Genomic DNA, 25,546 nt, shown 5'->3' on the forward strand with positions numbered 1-25,546 from the left:
TTGTTTCCGTCCCCCCCTCCCCTTCTCTTTTTGCAAAATAGATCATGTTTTTTTTTGTCTCCATGGGTAAGCTGATACACTGACCACATGTCTTCTAGGAAGCTGTGGGAATCATGTCAATAGTAAGGCATTTGACTGCACAAAGAAAAATCTAATATGTAACCCCATGAGAATTGCAGTATTAAAAGTGAACTTTAGGGCCTATGCAGAATACTAGATTTCAGGTGCAGTATATAGCATATATTGTGACTGATTGGCATCTCCCATTCTGACTGTGCTCACCCAGGTCAGCACTGCATGAGGTGACTGCTGAACTGAAGGAGCGTACCCACCGCTGGAATCAGATTGAGGTGCTGTGCCAGTTTGCTATCACAAACAACCCTGGGTTCCAGGCTCTCATGGGTAACCTGGTGCCGGTCACCAATGGCTCTGACGTTTCTGGTACGTTTGGATGAAGTGCGTGATTAGCAGTCAGTTTTTGGATTTGAGAGCAATGATATGTGGAAATAACTGTACTGTTGCTTGCAAAATTGCATCAAGTTGTAGCTCAGAAAAGACACCGAAGGAAAAGTAGTTTGCATATCATGCATGTGTCCCGTCTTTTGCTCACCAAAGTAAAGGTTCTGCTTGACCTGGTACATGCATGACCCTACCTGCTTGCCGAAAGCTTGCCAATGTTACCCCCAGCATTAATACACCAGCCCCATTCATCACTGTCACTTTGATTGCAGAGTCAATATTAGTTTGCATGCCACATATTTGGTGTGAACACAGTACTTATTGCAATCCTAGAATATATTGCATATCCAGTCTTCTTCTTTTTTAAAAAATCTTTTTACCTTGTTTGTTTTGTTTTATTTTTTGTGTTGTGGCAGGTGATTCCAAATATTTTGGATAATGTCCAATCAAAATTGGTAGAACAGTAACAACATTCAACAAAATTCAATCAACCGTTCAAATGTTCGTAGCCACACAGTGTAAGGAGATAGTTGCAAACTTGATGTTGAGTAGGTCTAAAGTTTAAGGTTATGATCACATCTCAAGATAACATTGTAAACAAGATTGACTCTAATTATCAACGAAAAGTGATCATAGTTACAAAATTTCTTGATTTTTCTAACCAGTACACACATATCCTGATATCCGTGGTTTTGTTGAAATGCATGATGGCCAACGATTCCCATTGTGATATGTTTGCACTTGATTCTGCATGTTCTATTGATTACGTAGGCGGACAGAGTCCAGAAGTGGGAATAGAAGGGTTGGCCCAATCTGTTGGTAAGACCCCACCACTTTATCCTTCCCCCTCCTCTCATTTGTTTCCTCAAATAAAACCCTGCATCCAGGATTATTGGCTGTCGTGGCTGCAACTTGTGTACGACTGGTCGTGGTTGTTAGGCGCTGTCATTTGCCTTGGCATGCAAACTTATCATTGCTGTTATGTGCGTGGAATATGCCTCCCAATGTGTTCTCTGTTCTCTGTTTATCGTGTATTCAGTTTCCATCTTTGCTTATTAATTTTGTTTGTGTGCATAATTGTGTGAAATTTACAAATCATTGTTGGAAAGTGGTTATGCCATCGTGTGTTCAACCACTGGGAGTGATGGCGAGTAGCTGTTAAACAACAAAATAGGCACATCATTTTGTTGTGTGTTTAAGTAGTTGTTCATGAATATTTCAGAGGATAGTATAATTTGAGTATTTTATTGTTTTTGCTTGATTAGTAAACTCATGCATTGTAAGAATTATGTCCTAATCAAGGGTGCAGCTTTAACTTCATTGAAACAATTGTGCTTCTCTTTCTCACTCTGGTCATCTTCACAAATATCATCAACAATAAAAACAACAATGCTGCACCAATTTCTAATGACATTTTACAGATTTGTATATCACAGCTATATATTTGTTTATTTTTTTGCAATGAATGGTTAGTCAGATTGTATTGGATCCTCGGTTGCCTTGTGGTCTTAACCTACATCATCCTCTCCTTTCACACTAGTCCCTTGAAACTTGTAAACTCTTCCTACACTGTAGGTGTTCTCTTCATGCAGAGAAACAAAAGCCATGACAAGTGAATAATCCTTCAGAAAGCACCATCCACTTTTGGCTAGTTTGTGTGGTGTTTCTATTCCATCTATTGCACATGCCTCCAACTGAGGCTCATCATATTATACTTGTCACAATGCACTTGTGCACCAGACATCACGACAGGGGTGTGCAGTTATCCCTACACCTCCACCACATGCACTGCCACTTGCCTTGGAACAAAAATGCACTTTCATTCAGCACAGTTTTGACATAATTTGCAGCACCACTATTTTTCTCAAAACCTTTTGTGAATAACTTTGTTTATTGCGACTGTAAATGTGGAAATTCTTCAAATTTCACATGTTTTTGATACTGCGAAATCAAAATATAAATACAACAAGCAAAATATTTCATTGCAACTGATTTACATATTGCCCTACAGCAACGTAAATTTGAATAAGCAAAACATTTGCCTATTTCTATCTTCGCACTAGTTTCTGTTCATGTCGCTAGAAATGTGCGAAAATTTCCACTCTGAAAATTTCCACTTATGCAGTACGATGAATTCAGTGTCTTCCCTCAGGTTTGCAAAGTGCAGAGAAAGGAAAATTAGAAAAGAACAAAATGTGAAGGTGATATGCTATGATTGACAGTAAAACATTTGCAATGATTGATTGACATATAAACTCAAGGGAACATTAGATGTGTTGATTTCAGTCTTGAGTCTATGTATTTTGCACTTTCATTTCTTGCCCTCTCCAATCTGCCAGTAACTTTAAAAAAAAAAAAAAATGAAATGATAATTATGAGATATCTCTAATGCAGGCTCTGTGATTGGCAGCATGACACACATGGCGGAGTGCAATCCACCAATGGGAATGGATGAATGTGATGAGGATGTGCCTCCAGCCCCACAGATGTATTCAGCCATGCAAGGTTTGTTGAACACAAATGCAATCTGTCCAAGATGAGAAAGGTTGGGTAGGCAGAGAGGGAGAGCTTTGGCGATAATACTTTGGAAAAGAAGATAAGTTACAGCTTGAAAGGAAGAGATGCAATAGTTAGAGATTAGAATTAAACCCACTTACTGATCCTGAAAGTTTCCAAAGTAACATTGTTCTAATTCAAGGGTTCAGAATTAACTGTTAAGCTGCTGCTGTCATGGGCCACTGCAGTGATTTGGTGGAACAGTATTGGGCAGCCCTTGATGTCCCATTGCATGTTATACCACTTATTTCAAAGGTTCACTCCCACAAATAGTAGCTGGTTTTATGACCTCTGTATTGACAACTGTACAAGCCTGGGGAGGGTGACATATCATAACAGAGATTATAGTGACTTGTTATCCGTTGAACTATAGTTTCATGATCACTATGTGGTGTGATCTTTCTCCATTGTGAATGTGATCAAGTAGCACACTGACCACAATCTTCCCGATAGTATTATCCACTGAAATAGCCACAAGGGCAAAACTATACATGAAGTTTGCCTAAAAATCACCTTGATAGAATTTCTTTCATCCATTTCTGTCAGTCAAATAGCCTGTTTATGGATCCAGCCCAGTAAAAGGATACAGGACCTCAGCCTGGGCAGTGGGTTCAGCATCATTTATTGCTGTCTACACAGTCCCACTCATATATTTTTCATGTTTGTGTAATGTTTGTTTCCATTGGCATGAGAGAGCATGGTTGGGAGTAAACAATTATTTGTCATTATAAGTCTCTATGATTTATAAATCTGATATGATAAACCTTGTATGCTCCAAATCACATCCTTTGGCATTTGTGCAACCAAGGCATCCTATTTGGATGAGTTCCTGTACAACAGACTTTTGTTGCAGACAAATTTGCTGGGCCCTTGAATAGACTCCACCACCTGTTGTGAGGGCCTTTCTGTCAGTAAATATGTGCAGTTAGTACACCAAAAAGTATGGTAATTGAGCCTTGTTCTTTCTCAATGGTCTATTACCCCAGCCGCCGCCATGCCCCGCCCATCGAGCCAGGAGTTCCGACGTTTGGCAGGCCAGGCACTCTCTCAAAGCCAACAGAGCCTTGTCTCTGCCGGGGGCACCCAGCTGATCCACCGGAGCCACCCCCAGCAGCCAGCCAAGCCACAAGCTGGCACCAGCACAGGCACCACTCCAGCACCTCCTGGAGCAGGATCCGTCAGTGGCAATGGACTGACGACAAGCAAACCAAAATATATTCTTGGTGGAGACAGGTCAGTGGAAATAGTCCACATTTTAACTTGTTGGAAAAAATGCAGCATGGTATTACCTAGATGATTTTTCAATCAGTAGCTGTTTATGTGGGCAAATTAGATGAAGAAAGCAGTAATGGATTTATAATTGTTACTTTGTACAGCAAATATTTTGGGTGGTTATATTTTCATGAAATTTTGCGAACCAACTGATGTTTGTGACATTAGCAACATGCCAAAATATTTCCATCTGAAGCAGAAATGCCACGCATAATATCCATAACAAGAAAAACTGCCAGTTGTGTGTGTCTCTTGAAGGTGCAGTACACCTTTCTCATTCTGTAGTGAGGTTGTTGATTGTAGATTTAACCTTTGCATAATTGTGTGACAAGTACTGAAATGCAAAGTATGCGAGCAAAAGATATGGCTTGTACGATATACGTCTGTACATCATCACAGGTGCAGCAGCTAATTTTAAAGCCCGATTGAGCTTGATGATGTGTTGAATATTCATTTGATATATTTTGTACGTGTCTCTGTTTGTTCTCCTTGCAGTAGTTTTGATCGGATGTCTTCCCAAGATTCCTCAAGCTCACTACCCAGCACCTCATCCCTGGGGAGCCCCCAGCAACCCCAGGGACCACCTCTCCCTCAGACGGCCTCCACATCGTCACTAACCTCCTCCCAATCTCAAGGCATGGGTGTTTCTCCTCCTCCACCTCCTTACCCCAACCTTAACCACCCTGGCCATCCTGCCACCAACCCATCCTTTGTTGCTGCCAGTTCAGTTGTTGCCACCACTAGCCATGCCCCACATCCATCTAACCACACCACTCATCCACATTCCACTCAGCCTCCCCATCCATCCGCCTCTGCTGCCCGCCATTCATATCGCGACAAACGCTCCAGCACGCACCCCTTACTCAACTTCAAGCGCAATTCTTTTGACTCTTCTTTTCCCCCCTACTCCGCCTCCACCCTGCCCCCATTGGACAGTCAGTCTACCTCCCACTTGCCCAACTCTCGCTCCGACTCCACCCTATCTGCCCTGGGTGTGCAGAGACCGCTGAATGGCAGGGGTCGAAGGGAAAAGGACTCATCACGGGTAAAAACTGCCAACAAAAACAGCACAAAGCTGAGAAGAGGTGTGTAGGCGTACTTTTAGCTTTCTTATTATATTTTAAGGTGTGCTCGGTAGTTCAGATTCAATAAAGGCATAAGTGGTACTCCTGGCTACATCACAAAAAACATGTGAGAAATAGACACAGTGAAAAAGTGAACATTAACCTCCCTGTAAGAAATGCATGTGAGATTCAAGAAGTATGGCATGAAAGTGAATACTAAAACTTGATGGAAGTTGACAGCAAATGCACAAAACTTGTCTTGTGTCAGCATTGCACAGATTTACAGCTGGTTCTCTCGTGAGGTGCTTATAGGAGCAACCACGTGATTACAAAGAGAAAAAGTAATTTCTTGTAACACAGTGTTTTTACTATTCATGATAGATTGCACCTGTGCTTTTGGCTGATTTCCATTACTGGTTGTGAATCGTCGGGAAAAACAGTTATTCCTTCTGCTGCATGAGTGTTGTTAGCACCGGCAAAAGCAAACTAAATTGTTTCCTAATGTCAGGCATGGAGAAAAAACCCTCAATATACCATAGAAAGAGTCATGTTTCAAGTTAAAGGGTATGACCCATGTGGTAAAGATACATGAAATGTGATGAGATTTCCTGAGGCTAGTTACTCATATTTTGGGGAGAGGAGATGGCTGAAAGAATAGCATTAAATGTCAATCTCAGTTTCATAAAGATTATTGGTTCTCATATCAATCCAGATATTAAAAAAAAAAGAAAAAAATACTTCTTGACGTGGGTATTAAAACATCATTTTGTAGTTTGCTGTGTTATGCAATCGTAGTATGAGAAGAGTCAAGAACTTAAGTGTATGGAGTGACATGTACAGTGTTCCCACTAATGTGCATCTTGTTGCTAACTTTTAGAGGAAAATTCCCTTGGCCGAAGAGGTATGTATGTATGGATGTACAAATACACCATATACATGAATCCAAAAATGTACACAGAGTACAATATGTAACCTGTACATTGCTTTCTCATTCACTTGAGACCTCTTATTGAACACTGGTAGTTACCAACCCCACGAGTGTGCAAACCAAGCCTTTCACATGTTACAAGATTGAGACCGTGTCGTGAGATTTGGCAGATAATCGTATCCTTGTGGCGTGATACCCAAAGAGATCAATGACTACAAATTACATGAGCCAGATATTTATGAGAATCAGAGTGACAAAATGATGGAAATTTTGGCGCTTAAAGGGATGAATTAAAAAAAAAAAAGAAAAGAAAAAGATCATGGCCATTGTACTGCTAATTGAATGTTGTATAGCAGTCACAGAGAGAGCAAATCTTGTTGGAGCATACTCATACCTTAGATTTGGATGGAAACCTCATATTTGGATGAAAACTTCATATTTGGATGGAAACCTCATATTTGAAAACGTCATATTTGGATGAAAACTATATATTTGATATGACTCTGCATTTGTCTTCATTCACTCCCTTCAAGCCCAACACACAAATCTAATTTTGATGCTGAACTTGAAATCAGATGTTCCATACTCATATATTTTTCCTCCTGTCTTGTTTTGTTTCTCATTGACCAAAATGACAACAAATGCACAAATAGAACATTTTAAAGGTACTTTACACCCTTAAAATGCATTTTTTTTTTGGTATTTACTTCTCTTTCATGCATTTTCCTCAGACAAATGTTTGCCCTAAAAGACAGTGTATATACCCTACAGTGCTACCTCTTATGTATCTCTTCTAAAAGCTACACTTTCTAGAGCATTTACAAATTTGATGTCATCACATTAAGCAGTTACCTTGGTATTCTCATGCAGTAATGAAGCAGCTTTTGCGTACCTGCCAGCTATTCTAGGAACAGTCCTTATTTCTTAGGACAGAAGAACCTTCTTACCACCTTGTGCTCCAGTGTCTTGTCAGCACCTGCTAATAGTGATGTTTGTGGGAGATGGGTGAAAATTCCCATTTTTTGCTTTCTTTTCTCCCAGTTATTCCTATTTCCTGAATTTTGGGGTTGGCAGGTATGCTTATATACAGCATTTGTAGCAATTCAGCATATTTACTGTGCAGAATTAAAGATTTGCAAACCACTTCATCACCTCCTGCTAAGACCATCTGAGAAAACTGTTAGTAGCATTGAAAGCTTTGTAGAACAGATTGTTTTTTCCATTTCCCATCCTTTCCCCTTTAAAAATCTGCTGGCCTGGAATGTAATTGAAGAGGGAGAATCCAAATATGGAGTATTTTGGTGCTGTGAGGAGATGAAATTCTTGTAACAAAATGCTTATCTGAAGTGTCAACGGCTAGGAGTCTACCAAACCATATCCTGCTTAAAAATTCCAGCTAACATGTAGAAAAAAAAAAAATCTTAGACTGGATTGATGACGGTATCTGAGATATTCAAATAAACAAGTTTGGTTTCAGATTCCAGACATTGTGGCTTTTTACCAAAACCAATATATCATAAGTGTGTTAGCATTGTGTTAACAATGTTGTGTGTTGTTGCTGAAGCCAGGACAGCCCTGCATACAGGAATTGAGCTCGTTCAGAATAGCACCGCGAGTCTTTACCTTCAAGTAATAAAGAAAGGGGAAACCAGCGTAGTTTATAGTACTCCATAAATTATTATCCAATATATATCTCAGTCTAGAAAAGAGGCTAAACAAAAATATTATCCACCATGTAGCCAAGTGACACAAAGTGATTCATTTGGTCACTGTCGTCATATTAAACTCTGCTCATTTTCGAAAATCTTGTGTTTTGGCCACCACAGTCTTTTACGTACACTCAAATTCTTTTAAGTACTCCTTTGCCTCATCTGCATCTCAAGAAAATAATCTTTGCAGTCAGGCATGGCTGGATTTATCAATGTACAAAAATATTATGTCAATTCTAACACACATGCTGGAATGAACACTATCTTAACACATTGGCATCATCTTCCGAGTTAAGACACAGTTCTTGAAGCTTCTGTGTCTCCTACCATTGGTATAACAGGGTACATTGAGCTTGAGATTGCTACCTTTTACACTTTGCCTGTCACAAAATCATGCCAGCCTATCCAAATACAGTGTATGTGAGTGCTTGTAATTGCACAAGAAAATGCAAAAGCTAAAGCTTTATACAATGTTTCAAGCAATCACTCACATCATACTGGGGCATAACAAGATCGGCTATGCAAGTCACTTCATTTGTTGAGTATATTACTGCCACGATTCTGGTGTAGAAACATCATGCTTGTGCTCATTTAACGTCCCAAATATTTTTAGGAGCAGTTTTCTTTTTCACCTTTAGTGTCAAACCAAATTGTATCTGGATGGCTTCTCACAATCTTGATCTGCCTTCAACTGTAACTTTAGAAATCTAGGCAGTTAAGCTTTAGTGCTCAGACATTTTAAGAACTGGTATGTGGAATTTTCCGTGAGCAATGTGTAACATTCTTCTCCCTAATCCAACAACTCACATGATATGCGGGAGTGCTGAAAATCTGACACAAATACAACGATAGCTGCTATATCCACCATCCCCCCTCCCCCCTCCACTCCCTTGCTGTTCAAAAGGTGCTTGCCGTTACATATCCACACATCGTTTATAGCTTTGAGTTGATCTTTGAGTTAACAGCATGTCTGTTTATTTACACTAACTTCACCCATTTACCAAGGAAAATTATTGAATGCGCCATTTGGGTTTAAGTTGAACACATAACGCCTAACATGTAGTTCTATGAGTTTGGTTGCATGGACCATTCTGTGTGCATTATGTCAAGGGTAGATTTAACACACATGTATGAAGACCTCCACAAAAAAGATAACAATATGCAAATCATATCATAATATGTGACCCGCTACAACAAAAGGATCCGAAAGTCGGGGAGGACAATTTTCTGAAAATGACGGGACATTATTCCCTTACTCTTGTACTTTAATTTCATATATAGCACAACTCATAAAAGTACTCGGTTGCGGAGATATCAATGATTTTAGTAGCGCATGTCAAGTGGTTGAGGAAATAGGAGTTTTGAGAAAAACGCCTTCAAAGTCTACCTTGCGATGCTATCATGATCAAGGGGAGGCAAGACAGTTTCACCGCTTGACAATAGAAGGCATGCTCCTAGCGACCTCTGTGATGTTCATTCAAGCTTAGCGCCAGTGGTCTACGCATGACCAATCAGTAATTAGGATGCCATGCACTGACCAATAAGATCACTCCCTGGTTTGCTAGGGGTGGAGTCTAGCTGCGGCGCTAAATCCAAATCTTCGGACACGTTTCTGTTACGTTGAAAGTCGGAAAATCATGGCCCAGAAAAACGCTGATTTCTTGCCTTTCCTTTGATCATTTAGCTTCGAAATTTTGGCAGATGATAGACAAAACATTAGACTACAAAATTTTGCCAAAAACAGAAATCCGATTGTTTTGACCAATTTTGATGATGCGACTTCAAACTCGATTTTCTCGGCTCAGCCGTCAGCGACTTTAGGATCCTTTTGTTGTAGCGGGTCACATATGGTATAGACGTTGTAGAAGTGGGAACGGCCCTAATAAAAAATCATATTTCATGGTGATGTATGAAGAAAAGCCGGTCATGGATTTATTAAACACTGGTGTGTAAATTATATTTTATAGTGATGATTTTTCAGTGTGTAGTAGGGAAATGATAGGTATTAGATAGTGTAGACATTGGACAGCTTTTCAATGTGCTTCAATTTCAGAGTTACTGGTAGCTATGAAAGTTTTGACATGAACCAGACATTTGATTAAACCAATTTGCATGTCAGTTTGACTGTTGACATACTTGTAGATGTCTTTAGAAGAGCTAATGATAAAGTGTAGCAGGATTCATGGGCCCAGATTCATGAAGGTGGTACAAATGAAACCATGGTTTAAACCATGGACAAAAACCATGGAGCGCGAAGTGTCTGACCAATTTCGTAACGAAATATTCCGTGCGACACTTGGCGCTTCACGGAATATTTCGTTACGAAATTGGTCATTTCGTCGACAAAATGACCGTTTCGTTAATGAAATGTTCATTTAGTTAGAAAATGTTATTTCGTTACAAAATAATCATTTCATTGACAAAATGACTAATTTCGTAACGAAATATTCCATTCGACACTTGGCGCTCCATGGTTTTTGTCCATGGTTTAAACCATGGTTTCATTTGTACCACCTTTGTGAATTTGGGCCATTGGGTTATATGAGATGGTAAAATATTTTGTGTTTCAATATTCTGTTAAAGGAGAGGTTCAGATGATTCTTTTAAACTAAATACACCAGAATCTATGTGAATCAAACATTTGAAACAATCCCTTGGAATGAATTGTAATCCCATTTTTAATGTCAGTATTTTTGATATTCATTGTTTCTGTACACTTGCAATTTTATCACTTGATGTGCCTGCCTCACTATGCATTAGTTATAGAGAGCTCAGCCTCATGCAGTGTGCAGCTGGTACAGTATTTCTTGCCTAGGTACTCGACCCCAGCACTTTGGTCATAGGCGTACCAATCAAAATGCTAATCCTTGGTGTGTCAAGCACATGGGTGTGCAGAAACAAACAGATAATGGCCCTCCAAAGAAACAACAATTATGACAAGATAATGACTTTACAGTAACACTATATATAATACTCTGTATTTTCATTTACTTAAAAAAATGACTATAATTACAGCTTTGTGGGATTAAATCAAATAAATGATAGCAAGCAGTACTACTAGTTTAATGTTGCTGACTTCGACGCCCTACTCACTTATTTCTACAGACTTTCGTATAATGCTAGTACCATTATTCATGAGCAATCAAAGCAAAGTGAGGCTGCCGTTTAAAAAAAAAAAAAAAAATGACACAAAATGCATTCGAGTAGAGGTCCTATTCTAGGCAGATTTAAACAAGAACTTTCATTGCAATAGTGATTGTGAAGGATTATTATCTTTTTTAAATGAGACAAATGTAATATTCCCAGAAAATATTGAAATTACTACTGAAAATTACTAAGAATTGTCCAAACCTCTGCTTTGACATTTATGGAACCCATGAACTGGGAGTAGATCTGTGAAAATTATTCTGCCCTGCTCTTTTCTGTTGGTCATTCTTTCTCTAACAGTTACAGAGTTTTGTGTGCTTTTATTTTAGTTGTAGAATTCAATTCCAAATTTATTTTTAGATGAATGAATGTGAATGTGATAGTGTATAAGAATTTAATTAGTGTCTTGCTCTTTTATGTTTTTCTTTCAAAGTCTTTTCTTTATTGTGCCTGCCTGCAAATTGTAGCATGCTTGTTTTTATCAGCTTCTTTCTGATATGCCTTGTTAATTTATGTGTCACTATCAAAGTATGTGTACAGCATTGTGCCGTAGTGTAAGAATGCAGGAAATGTACCACCTTTTAGAGGAAAAATTTACACTTTGCAGATCAGACCTATATACACCCACTTCCAGTAATGCTAAATCGATGACAGGGTAGCCCTGCCTTATCTTGCATGGTGTATCAAGAAGGGACCTAGTTGTTTGAATGCATTTAAAATTGTTCTGGTACTTATATCCAATACGTTTTAACTGGAAGCGTGTCAATGAACAGCACTGATATATTTGTTTGGAATGCAAACTGGCTTGTTCAATTTTGTTGTTGATGTAATTATCATGTAGCTTGTTTAAAATTATGAACTTAATATCTCTACTCACAAAAAAAAACATTTGGTGTGGGTGAACATGAGATCACTAATTTCTGACGAACATTCATGGCACATCAGACATTTGCAGACAGTTGTTCAAAAATCCCCCCCCCAAAAGTTATGTTCGAATTAAATTATTTTTTTTTTCTTTGAGGTTGGCAAGAGGTAACATTTCAAGGCTGACAGTTTTTACAAGTGAAGGTTTACTTGCAAAGTGACTTAGTTTGAACCTTTTGGTAGTTGATTTCATGAAGATTTTAACAAGACTTTTGTGTAGCTTAAAAATGCTGTCATGAAATTGCTACAATGTCTTGCAAATGGCTGGTAATACCAACTCCCCTGTGCTGATCTTGTAACTCATGGATTACACATTATTACATCAATTTGGTAACTTTTAATAATGGGCACGATACATAAATATACATTCTTCAATAGTGTAGAGTAACTTAGAATGCTCTTCAGCATCTTTATGTGTGTTGATGATATTCTTTCTCATTCCTGTTTGCTTTCCTTTAGATCAACTCAAGAAGTTGGGAATGATGCCAACAGCGGAGGAGGAAGTGGCTTCATCCAGTGATGGCGACATCGAGGTCACCAAGAAAAAGCACAGGTTACGCCTGCCACGGCTGGGAACCAAGCAAGACAAGATCAAGACCAGCTGATAATCGCTTGCTGCCCAAACTAGGACTTGTTAAGAACTGCCGACATAGAACTGAGTGCATCGGACTACATGAAAGCCAGGCGCTGCACCCGTGACTGCTTGCATTTGTCCACCATTTCATAGAAAGAGACGATGATAGAAGCACAGTGCAGACTTTTCTCTGTGGGATGTGATTGCACTCTTGTCAGCTACAGAGAAATCACTGAAATCTGCTTTTATGTGTAAACCAACAAAAAGAAAAACACACACAAAGAAGAACAAATAGCTGCATCCAGTCAAAATTGACCAAAGCAAACACAAGCATACCAGCTAGTACAAAGCTAGGAAGGAGGAAGGAGTTTGATACTACACATGAAGTAAAATGGCAAGGATACATCTTTAGTACTCAATGACAAAATACTACTATGGAGTTCTTGTGATGTTTTACGCTGTATGTGTCATTGTTTTGCTCTTGCCGTTTATCACTGTGCTTGAATTATACTAGCATGTGGATTCCTTTTTTTCACCCCATGTGACCATCACATATTAGTTTTAGTGTCCTTTAGTGTCCACTGTTAATGAGAGCTTAGCATTGATCAGAGTGACTTGCAACAGCTCATTGGGTATAGAAGCAGTGAAGGGAAATTTTGCAACATGTGCAGGTTGACTTATAATGAAAGAGAAAAAATCATAGAGAATGATGGGATTAACAGTAAAATTTGTTTAAAACGAAAATTAATTTTTTAATTTGACATGTGCTAATATGAAACAGTAACATCAGTGGCAATGATGTGCAAACTACATGTAGATGAAGTCATACCCTCATCAGTCCCTCAGTAGCTTGCTCAAAAATATGTGCTAAATATCCTCATTTGAATAGAATTTAAAGATTCTTCACATCAGACTATTGGAAGTTTATAATCATCTTAAGCTCAAATAACCCAAGAACCCAATGGAACTATTGCATCCATCATCTGTGTCTTGTATGAGGTCTGTAAAATTTTTACATTTTCACCCTTTATAAAACCCATTGTCTCATTCTTAAGCACACTTGTCAAGAATCATTCTTTAAATAGTGATAAGGGATACAAAGTTGTTCAAATAGCTCAGATGGCCCCCATGGGGACCCAGGAGTGGGGCCCATAAGGCCCAAAGGTGACTTAATTTCAGAGATTTTCTTCCTCAGATCCAGAAGAAATTATTAGGTGGCATTCCCTTTAGATGATATCAAAGGTAGTACAGTTGAACCTCTCGTATCCGGACAAGTCGGGACCGGGGCTCATCCGGATAAGGGATTTGGCCGGATACGGGAGACTCAATGCTTTATACATGTACATATACATACACATGTACTGATGTAGCCCATGTAGTACCACATGTAGTAATGTGTATACTGCAACCTTTTCATTGTTACACTCAGTAACAGACCCCAAAATAGAGGTGTATGTTAATGTTGGAAGTAATATGTAATTCATGTGTGTTTGTGTAGGAGTTCTCAAGGAGTTTGGAATCCCCCTTTCCTCCCGTAATTATTGAAAAAAAAAAATCACGGCGAGATTGCGTCCGTATAATAGAGAGATCCGGATAAAGGGAGGCCGGATAAGAGAGGTTCAACTGTACATACAAGTTGTCCTAAATAGTGGCACCTGTGCCCTTTTTTTGCAACCAAGATTTACATCTTATTTTCATGATGCATGATCAGATTTTCACCAAACTTAGGAGGAATCATTCAAAGGGGCAGGTTGATATAATAAGTTGTCCAAATTTTCTTTTTGTTTTTCTAGATCCAGAAGTAGTACACCCAAGTTGCCCTGTCTTTGGATACTGAATTTAGAAGTAACTACCAGCCTGTCATTGGCAGTAGTGACTCGGTGAATCCTCGAGATGTTCTTGTAAGAGGCAGGTGTCAAAGTCACTAGGATTATCTTTCAAAAATGATACCAAAACTCTTTGATACACGATGAAAGGGAGTGATATGAGACCTTGACATATTAACCTTATCTCATTGACACATGTGGGACCGAGAGGGACTGAGAGAACAATTTCTTGAAAACTTCAGAAATTCACTCTGATTTTTGGTAAAACTTTCATTGCGCTGTGCTCTATCACCTAAAGTAGATTGTAGACCAAAGATATCACATGTCCCCATACTGTGCAGTGAAAGAATGGTGTGAGACAGCAAGAAAAAAAAAAAATAAAACGAGATAAAAGGTTTGTAAATTGAAGAACCAAAGTTTTGTTCACAAGGGTATTGTTCATGGAGTAAAACTTGGCTGAATGCAGTCGCTTTTGCCACCATCTTATAATGTAGGCAAGGAGCCAATGAGGTATGGGTAGGGCTCTGGGTTCTTAATGGTAGTGAGGAAAATTCATGTACCGGAAAAAAAGGGTTGTAGAAGGGAAGTATTTAAAGTAGCAGCATTACTTTTGCAGTTTATTTTCAGAAAAGTGTTAGATGAAAGTTGGCTTAGTTTTTGATAAAAACTTGAAAAGAGGAACTATAGAGTCAGTTACCATACAAACCACACTTGACATAATTTTGTGTAATTTGGGGGAATAGAGGAGATGGCATCCACACATTAGAATGATGGAATTATATTGTGATCACTGAAAAGATTGTCCATGATGTTATAGTGATTTACAGCTTTGCTTAATATGACACCTCTTTATGGGTTTCTTTAATGTTGGAATGGTACCTTTTTTTCCTGATTTTGTAAAGACAGCTAATTGGGCTTGTGCATTTTCTCAATATTATTAGATGACTTCTTCTTTTATAAGTTATTGCTAATTTAAGTAAAGTAATGTGCAGTCTTTTTCCTGCTATGAAATATATAAGCATACATTTTAGAACAACTTGAGGGTAAGGTTATGTCATTTAGAATGGAAATGATGTATAATAAAGTCTTTTGATATGTGAAGGAGAGAACTTTTTTTTTTTCTTTTGGCTAGAAAATTTAGTGCTGCAGATCACATGCTTTAGGAAGTGTCTGTATGTTCAATAGCAAGATCTTTTTTATTTGTCCCATTTGTATGTGAATATTGCAACTGAATTAATCCATGTTAAGACGGTATTTCCTTACTTTCAGTCACCCTAGCAATTATGCGAGACTATAATTTACCAGTACAATACCAAAAAAGAAAAAAAAAGAATAGTTTGTGTTTTTTGAAACTCTTGTCATGTTATCAAATTTAAAGTGAAGGCACAGACTGCTGGTTCGTATAGAAGCCATTTGAATGTTACAATTTCAAGTTTCCAACACGTCTGTTTTACATGTGAATCTTTGATTCATGTTATGTTTATTGAAATTCATCGTACGTGAAAATAATACTAAATGATAAACTATTCAATATTCAATAATAATCAGAATTATATCACCTTGTAGGAAGTGTAACTATACATTAATAGGTATATGAGTGAGCTGAGAGGCATAGGAGGTCAAAGGTCACTTTAATCATTTGAGTTGAAAATGTCATATTCTAGGCATTTCTTTAAAGGCAGGAAAGTTCAATGACACTTTCATTTGATACAGTAAAATGAAATGGGTTTAGAACTTTACTTCCCTGCATAAAACATCTAAAATATCACCTTGTAGGAAGTGTAACTATACATAAATAGTTATTTGAGTGAGCTGAGAGGCATAGGAGGTCAAAGGTCACTTTAATCATTTGAGTTGAAAATGTCATATTCTAGGCATTTCTTTAAAGGCAGGAAAGTTCAATGACACTTTCATTTGATACAGTAAAATGAAATGGGTTTAGAACTTTGCTTCTTGGCATAAAACATCTAAAAGTCAGACCTGAAGGTCTGTGAACAAGGTCAGTTAACTATCTCCGTCCTTTAATCTTTTATTTTTTCTTTATACTGCAGGCTTATTACTTCACTAGGAAATCGATGTGAATGCTTTGTGCATGTTAGGAAATGGCCACTTCAGCATGATAGCAAAGCCGAAATAAAAGGAAATAGTAATACAGTGGTGTTTGGAAAAATATGATTTTGATTATGCAAGTCTTTGCTGCACAAAATACTTGTGATTTTTTTTTTTTTTTTTTTTGTCTTTGGTACAAACAATAGCCTTGTTTACATATTCACTCTTCCCCAGTAATGGACTTGGAATGAAAAACTTAATAATATTAAATGGTTGTAAGAATCTCAAATTACTACAGTCATCAGGCTATTTCCTCCAAAGCTTTTAGGGCATATCAGAAAGACAATAAGATCATGTCTGTATTGTGATGGTGTATTTCTCAGTATGTTTTTTCAATATGCACTGAATTTCATTCTTTCCGATCACCTTCAGTGAAGTGCCACATTTTTTCATCGCCAACATCTAAAGAGGATAACATGTTTGATGTTCGCATGAGAATATTATGTAATCTTTTATGTTCGTGCCTTTGTGTTTCTGTCTTTTATTTAATGCTGTGCCCACATTTGTTTGTTGTTGATTTTTTTTTTTACCTCTGGTTAAATACTTGAGATGTGAGTGTGCAGAAGTGGAAATGAAGTCCTCTGTATTACACCATCTATATTTGCTGAGTGTTAGGACTGATGGATGCTGTCCTATTGTTTTGTTACCCCCCCCCCCCTCAATGTTCAAGTCTTTTCTCTATTAAAATTCAAGTGGCACATGGGCTGTCCAATCCAGGTTGTTGTGATAAGCATGTGTGGATGGAAGATTAGCAGTGTTCATTATTCATTGAGAACAGGGCTTGAAGATTTTCATTAGCATTCGAAGGCCCTTTTAGTTCTCAGTTGATGACACATGTATGTAGGAAGACCAAAAGAGAGTCTGTGTTTATTGTCAGGGATATGTACTGTGGAGACTACGTCTGGCTTCACGGAATCCCTCTCCTATACAGACTGGAGGCTCTCATACTGTAGGGGGATGCTGTAGCACAGACAACCAATGTGATTGGCTAACCGATGCATTTGCCAGTGATCAGTAATCGCCATGTGTTGGCTTGTCAGTAGTGTGTCAACAAGCTGGTAAAGTAGCTGTGTCTTTCTCCATGAAAATTCCACCCAAATCTTTGATATTTCAAACAGTGGGTGAGTGCATTGTATTTGTGAGATGTTAATTTTACTACTTTGTATTTAAGTTTAAAATTGCTGATCTAGGACTGTAAGTTAACTAGATGTTATCAAGGAGGGTGAGATTCCTTACACTTACCATGTCCACCTAGCATGTCCATAGGAACAATGGTGAAACATCCTCCACAGCGATGTTTATTAGAGGCTTCTGTCTTTCTCCTATGAGAGCCGTCTTGGAATTCCATTTTCTTTGCTCAATTTTTCAATAATGAATTATGTCAATTTATGGTCAGTTTCCCTTTGCTTGCATTTTTTATAAAGTAAAAAAATATTTGAAAACTCCTCCGAACAGATGGATTTTTTTTTTTCTGTCTAGTATGTAGGGTGACTGGTTGTGGAGTCAAAGATAAAAGTTCATGGCAGCAAGCTGTGTAAGTTGGGAAAAATATGTGTCCTTGGCTGAACAAAAACATGTTGTGAGTTTAATATGCAGTCACAAAGGAGTCACATATCATTGCTTTTCATGAAGACCCTCTTGCAAAAAGGTATTTGGCTCTTTCGTCAGCTCTTAAAGAGGGATGCCATACCTGCTATTGGAATTGTCACAAGAAACGCTCTCCACATCTGTCATAGCTGCAACAATCAAGTGTCCATGGCACTGGCTGGGCAGTGGCTAGTCAGCTGCCAGTATTTGTGGGCATATGATTTGTACTTTGGAAACTGCAAATACTGCAGCTTAAAATGATTGCAAATATCCCTCTGCAAAGGGACCCAATATGAGTATATTGCTGTATTTCTCTGTTTGTCTGTTACTTCAGTTGTTTAACATGTATGAAAATTATGCTTGTGAAGAGTTATAATTATAGTTGCAGAGTTCTACGTGTATCAGATGGCAGTGCATTGCTGATGCACAAGGAAGTTGTCTTCAGTGTTAATAACTATACAAGTGATGTTTATGTTTTCAGCAATTGGTGTTATCACAACTGTCTTTAATATTATTTTCATTCATGTTAAAACCTCCCTCCAAACAAAGACAAGGGCTTAACAAGGCTCATGATTGTACAGTGATCGTGATTGTACTCAAACTCAAACAAACATGAAAAATGGAATTCTATCTTATATTTCACTTGATTTCCATTTCACTCTGAATCATGAAACAACAGTATCATACAAATAGCCATTACATACATTAAAGGAATGACAGTAATGTACAAATTACACTCAATAGAATTTATCTAAAAATGCTGTATTTGACACGTACCTCTTGTCATATCACAGCACTCACGCCGGTGAGTTTTGAACCCAACATGGCCAGCTAAATGAGGTTGGACTGCCTTAAGTGTTGTTGCCTTGGAGCTTGAATATTAAACACAGAGAAAAAGATGTTCCGTATAATAAATGTTGTACTGTTAAAGGGGATGGCTAGTAACTGATCAGTGGGACTCAGTGGGAATGCTGGGGGATGAGTGTTCCAATCCTTGTGGGATCCATTTAAGAGTACATTACATATCTATTGTTGTGTGAAAATTCTTTGCTTCAGAATGGTCTCATATTCAAGTAATGTGCAGTTTTATATTTCCAGGTTAGCATGCCTGGGCGATCGTTAATGGCCCTGTTGACGATCGCCCGTCACTGTACAGGCACGCTAACCTTGAAACAGTAAACTGCACATTACTTGAATATGAGACCATTCTGAAGCAAAGAATTTTCACACAACAATAGATATGTTATGTACTCTTAAATGAATCCCAAGGATTGGAACAATCATCCCCCCAGCATTCCCACTGATCAGTTACTAGCCATCCCCTTTAAGAGTAACATGCTACTGCATGTTAAGATTTGACATCGATCAATTTGGTGGTATCTGGTCCGTGGGTACTAACTCTGAAGTTTTCAGTGCAGGTTTCTCATTCAACACTCCTATTCTGCTGTGCAGGATTTTTTTTTCTTTTTTTTTTTTATCATGGTACTATGTTGTTTAGGTATGTGATTCAAGCTTCTTTTATTGTTGAAATATCTTCCCTATATTTTCAGACTTGCTTGTGTGTTTGCTGATGTATTTTGTGTTAAAATACAAATGCCCTGTGCTGCTGTGTACACATTCCTTTCATACACATTTAAATGATTTTATGGTTGAGTGTGCACAAATATTATTTCTCTTTTTACTGTTTTCTGTATTTTAAATATGCTAGGATTTGGTGTATCAAGTGAAAAAAAGTTTAGGATATGGATGAGCATATATATACATTGTATGACCTTTGAACTCTTTTTTCCCCCCCTTCTTTCATTTGAAATGGACTGCTGAGCAGTCACCCAGGAGTTTGGTATATCACATATTATATTACATATATGATTTTACAATGAATTTTTGTATGTGACAAGTGCCTTGGGTTGCTCTGTATACCAAATAATGTATGTGTGAAGGACCGAAGGTAACAAAGCAACGTAATGTAATGATGTATGTTCATGTTGTCACACTGCAGTCTCATACTGATGACGACAGTGATTGGAAGTTTTCTTGTTTGAGAATTGGTTTAGTTTTAACGATGTCACTGTTCGCATGAATGATTGTTAAAAAAACAACAACAGTAAAATGAGAGGAAGCGTATACGAAGCGTAGTAATTTAGGATGAAATATTACCCAGAATTTTCCTTCATGATTTGCAAGGTATCTTTTATAGAAAATAATCACGCGAGAGCTGTTCTCTGCCAAGACATAGATCAGGAAAATGTCATACACTACATTCCCATAAAACCCTACAGGTATGAAGGGAAGGCTTCTCAATATTTTTCATTTTGTTGTGAAGGCCACTTACATTGGCAGAAGTATCCATTTAAGTCCTTTCTCTTCACCAGTTGTGAATAACCATATTAAAAGTGGGGATACAAAGAGCAGTTTCTGTTCCTGTGTGAATATTACGTAAGATACCAACACATACTTGCTTGTAAAAGCATGCATTATTTATTATCTGTGAGATGCCTAATTTTCCTCACACTTTACAGGTGGACCTCACTAGAATGAGATCAGGTATTGTGCAAAGATCTGTAATGGTATCGGTATTAATTCAATTTATTTCAATTGAGCATTGCTCAGAGGGAAAACAATAATCTTAAGTGGAGTTTTGAGACAAGGTTTGGGATTTTTTTTTTCTTTTATCTTTCACTGACAACAAGTGTTGTAAAGGAAATATGAATTCAATTTTCTCCTTAGTCCATTGCATCAAGTGGTTGTGTTATTTCTTGGCTGGTTTGTTGGATGCTTTTTGAAAGTCTGTGTATGTGTTATGTTCTAAGCAATACAACTAAGTTGTGTGGAATGAGAGCTGTAAAGTGGATTGCTTTTCGGGCAGATGTCTACTTGTGCTGGAGCACAGAGTATTGAATGTGTGAGATTGTGTGGGGAATAACGTGAGCTGCTTTCAATGAGTGTATGGAGCGAACTGGTATCTATTCTGACAAAAGTTCAGTGTATTCCCACTCAAGCTAGGGCAGCACAGAAACCAAAACTATTTAAAACTTTGTATGTTTTTAATGATTGTACAATTTTCCTCAAACTTCCAGTATATTCATTATGTTTCGAGAAAATTCCCTTCTCCGCTCACACACACACACACACACAAATCACAAAATTAAGATATACACAATTATATATTACTGTGTTGGTGTATATGCAATAGTTTTCTTTTGTTATATCAAAATTAGTTAAAGCAAAAGTTTATGATAAAAAGATGACAATTTGGGGACATGAATTTTTACTTCATTGTACATGTAAGTGAATTTTGTCATAACTGTATTCATTATAATGTGAGTGCACTATTACATGTTTAAATGTCCTTTGATGTAAATATCTAGCTGGTAAATATTTTGTTTTTCTTTTATGACAAATAGTTTATGAGGTTTAAAAGTTTGTTTAGTTGTGGTATTGTTTCCAATTTGCCAATTGCAAATGATTTGAAATGCCTGTGTATTTTGCTCATTTTCTTTTCAGTGTTTTATATGTAGACACTATGCTTTGTGTTACCAAGCTGGTGACTAAACTCATTCTCTCATTCATAACCAAGCATGCCCAATGACACAGCTGAGACAGAAATAATAGACAACATACAGCCACATTTACAATATTGTCAGATTTATTTTACTCCATCTGTCCCAAATTGTTGAATAGAGAGCCAAAATATACAAGTACTTCACAGTAAACACAATCTCCTAAAATAGCACTAAAACTACACCTAGAAACAAGGGAAAAAGAGAATAAACTCTTAATAACGTAAGAACAATACAGACAGTTTTTAAGAATACTTGAACTAATTATTGCAAATTGTGCCATGACATCAAATAATGTTGCTAAACACATGAACTTGCAAATTTAAATGGCCTACATTTATCAGCACTTTAATCTACTATCAGAATTCTGCATCGGTTTGCATTACAATATCTCATGGACAGTAATCATTCACAAAAAACAAAAAAAGAAGTTGCATAAGACACAGAACTATAACATAAAATATAAGAATGCTAGGTTTGATGTTACTTAAAACAATCATCACACAAATTTATGTCATCTTTCCTCGACTAGTCTTTGTCAGTGAATAGTCTAGCTATCACAAATTCAGTCCAGAACTACAGTCTGTATCAGAATAATGGGAAATTATGGAATAGGCCTACATGTTCCCAAAGAAACATTAAATGTTACAGATTTCATCTATATAAACAGAGACACAAGTACAGTGTGAAAATAGTGTAAACTGATGCCCACTTCAACACTCCACTCCATGACAGTTTATTCTGTATCATTCCATCATTGCAGTGGAAGATTCTTCATTGAACTGGTCTTCTTGTATGCACACAAGTGCAGTCATGATAAATGTTACTAACTAGTAAGGCTGTGAGCAATGAAGCAAAGAAAGCTGAAAACTAAATAAAAAAGTACAAAAGTCTTGTCTCAAGAAAACAAGATCAAACTACATTAAATTCTGCTGCAAAGTGCAAAGAGAAATAGGTGCTCAGTCTCATTACAGTTACACACTTTGAATTAAAAGACTGAAAAGCATAAAATTCTGCCTATCTTATATTGGCTTTGCCTTGTTTAATTCACACCACTATGATGCAATGACACACTGGTATACTGAGAAAGCTCCCAACCAATGTTTACAGAACAAAAATCTAACAATATCATAGTTCATGGACACACAAAATCCACTTTTCAAATTTAAAGTCTTCACCTACAAAATGAAAGCCTACATGTCTTTATCATTTTCTGGTATGTGGCATTTATTAAGCAGGGGAAATCACAGCCAAAACATCCCTTGAGTTGAATTGGTGACCACAAAACAGTACTTTCACATAAGCAATGAATCAATGGTAAAATGCGAATGGCACTGCATTTACTCTGTGTCTCCATTGTCACTATGTGTTCTGAAGGGGCTATAAGAAGGAAGGAGCAATTTCTTAATTCTACCTTCCTTTGCAGATCCATGTTATCAATAGTTGTCCATAAAAAAAAAATGGCATTAATTTCTTAAGGATTGCTGGCAAAATTAACACTAGAACCCACTTGAAAAACAACAGCAACAAAACAAAAACAATACAAAAAACAAAAACAAAAAATGCTCCACAACAGCATATTTATCTCATTTAAGATCACACAATAAACAAATGACACAAAGAATCAACGTGGACCTATCTTAATCAAACGATATGAGAAAACCAGAAATGACACAATAAACAAAGAGCTTCACTTCAGAACCTCTTAAAAATATCAAAACTGATTTACATGTGGTCAACAGGACACAGTCTACCTTTCTCACAGGTGGATTAAAATGAGTCAAACGCAGGTGAGCACAAAATTTTGACCCCTGTGAACACGGGACCCATTCAATTGGTTGAAAAATAACAAGCCTGGCCTGACACAATAAACGTTGGCAGTGCTCTCAGATAGCTCTTACCAACACGGACAGTCATAAAACCATCATATCGGAATTCATTACAACTACCCTTGTGCTGCCAAGCAATAAGCATTCAAAACAGTCAACTGGAATGACTCATAAGAAAAGGTTAACTTCATGTATAAAGGAATCAATACAGTAGAATGTTTGGGTAGCATACATGTATATTCCATTAGATTCTAGCTACTTTGAAGTTTTATTATATTACACTATAAGCAAGTAATTGCACATCATTATGAAATGAATACAAAAATGAAATCCATGCTTCTTTTTTTTCAGCTTGCTTTGTTTGTTTGTTTGTTTGTTTGTTTGTTTGTTTTTTAACCACAGAGGCTTGATTAATTCCTTCATCAGAAGGGTTACCAAGAAAGTCAAAAACCTGATTACTAGCTTTGAGGAACAGCAAGAAAAGTAATGCAGGATTTGTTTTCCATCTGTGATCATAAAAAAAAAAAAATCAATTATATCGCACGAACAAATAAAGGTGAGATTAGTAAATTCATAGGAAATCAAAATGTTGTAACCTTAATTACAATATCTTTTTTGCTTTTGTTTTAAACACCTCAGATGATATACATATTAAAACATCGTGAGTATTTTTTTGAATTTTCTTGTTTTCTCCACATCTTTGTAATTTGCCTAATTACTACATTGGTCCACATGGTTAAAAATATATGGGATCTGTGTATTCAACAATTCACAACAAAACAGAGCTTTTCACACCATATTTCTTATTATGATAGGGCTTCACCAATGACTGGACATGAATACAAAATTACTTTGTATTAAGGGATACTGCTGTACATCAAAGTATTCTTACACATATGAAATAATAGCATGGGCTTTAAAAAATCCACCGAAAAATGAAAGAAATGAGTAATTGGAATGAAGTAATGTTGGGAGCATAAAAGTAGGTAGAAAGTAAACATTCCTTTTTCAAAACTGCTGTCAAACTACATATCCTGACATAAAGCAGAATCTGGACAGCATGTACCACCACTGGCTGCAATCTCATGTCCATTAATTTATCTTGAATTTTGAAATAAACAAGGAGCCACTCGATGAGGCTTTTTGGCTGACATGAAATAGATTCACAGCAATCACAAAAGTCTAACCTCTCTTTTGAAAATGTCACAATTTCAGAGTGCCAACACTGAAGACAGAAAAACAGAATAATAAGAATAAACTGTGTCAGCCTTTCCTTGTTTAGATTGTATCATGGCATGATGTCCAGATCATGTAAGCAAGCACTTTGATTGGCAATGCTGTGGTCAATTTTTCAGGTACCCACAATGCTTATGGGCCAAATTATAAAGTGAGTGAGTGTGTCAACACAAGTTCTGATCTTTTTCCGCTTAAAACCCAAAGAAGAGTCCATCTTGAATAGCTACAGAAGAGTCTATACATCTTATTCTAATCCTTTTCTCACATATCAACTACTGCTAAATATTCTTTGTTGTCTTCTTCTGATTACACACAAAATCATAACTTGTACCATGGCAGTCCCCTTGCACCAGCATTTTTTTAAATATCAAATCATGGTGTAAAAACTTAGAAAGCAGCAAGCACTGTAACATCAGTCCTACTTTAGAGACATTCACAAAGGAGCATTCTTGAATACTAAAAAAGGACACTTCTAAAGTGTAAAACTGCGGGCGGACATGGACTTGCACAAAACAATGAGGATACCATCTAGCATGTGATGCAAGACCCTCTGGAACATTCCGGAGATTCTTTCAGATACCTCCATCATTTCAGTTTTCTCACTATATCTCTGCCCCTCTTTCTTCTTGGAAATCAGTTCAACTCAATATCACATGTACACTTTTATGAGATTATACAGTGTCCTCAAACACTCCGATATGTGCACAGTATCTACAATTATACACTGCTTTTATGTATAAGATATGAACAAAGCACTGAATATTTG

General features: G+C 37.3%; 1 protein-coding gene across 1 annotated transcript in view; it reads left to right on the plus strand.

The window, feature by feature from the left end:
* Positions 1–13,701, plus strand: part of LOC140234580 (stromal interaction molecule 2-like) — a 70,887-nt gene extending 57,186 nt beyond the window's left edge. Inside the window, exons 9-14 of the mRNA XM_072314601.1 lie at positions 287–441; positions 1,231–1,278; positions 2,854–2,964; positions 4,002–4,248; positions 4,783–5,372; positions 12,519–13,701. Coding sequence (XP_072170702.1) covers positions 287–441; positions 1,231–1,278; positions 2,854–2,964; positions 4,002–4,248; positions 4,783–5,372; positions 12,519–12,664 — 1,297 coding nt within the window. The 3' untranslated portion in view covers positions 12,665–13,701. The remainder of the gene's footprint in view (positions 1–286; positions 442–1,230; positions 1,279–2,853; positions 2,965–4,001; positions 4,249–4,782; positions 5,373–12,518) is intronic.
* Positions 13,702–25,546: the final 11,845 nt, after the last annotated feature.

The sequence above is a fragment of the Diadema setosum genome, chromosome 11 (genome assembly GCF_964275005.1).
Source record: "Diadema setosum chromosome 11, eeDiaSeto1, whole genome shotgun sequence".
NCBI lineage: Eukaryota > Metazoa > Echinodermata > Echinoidea > Diadematoida > Diadematidae > Diadema > Diadema setosum.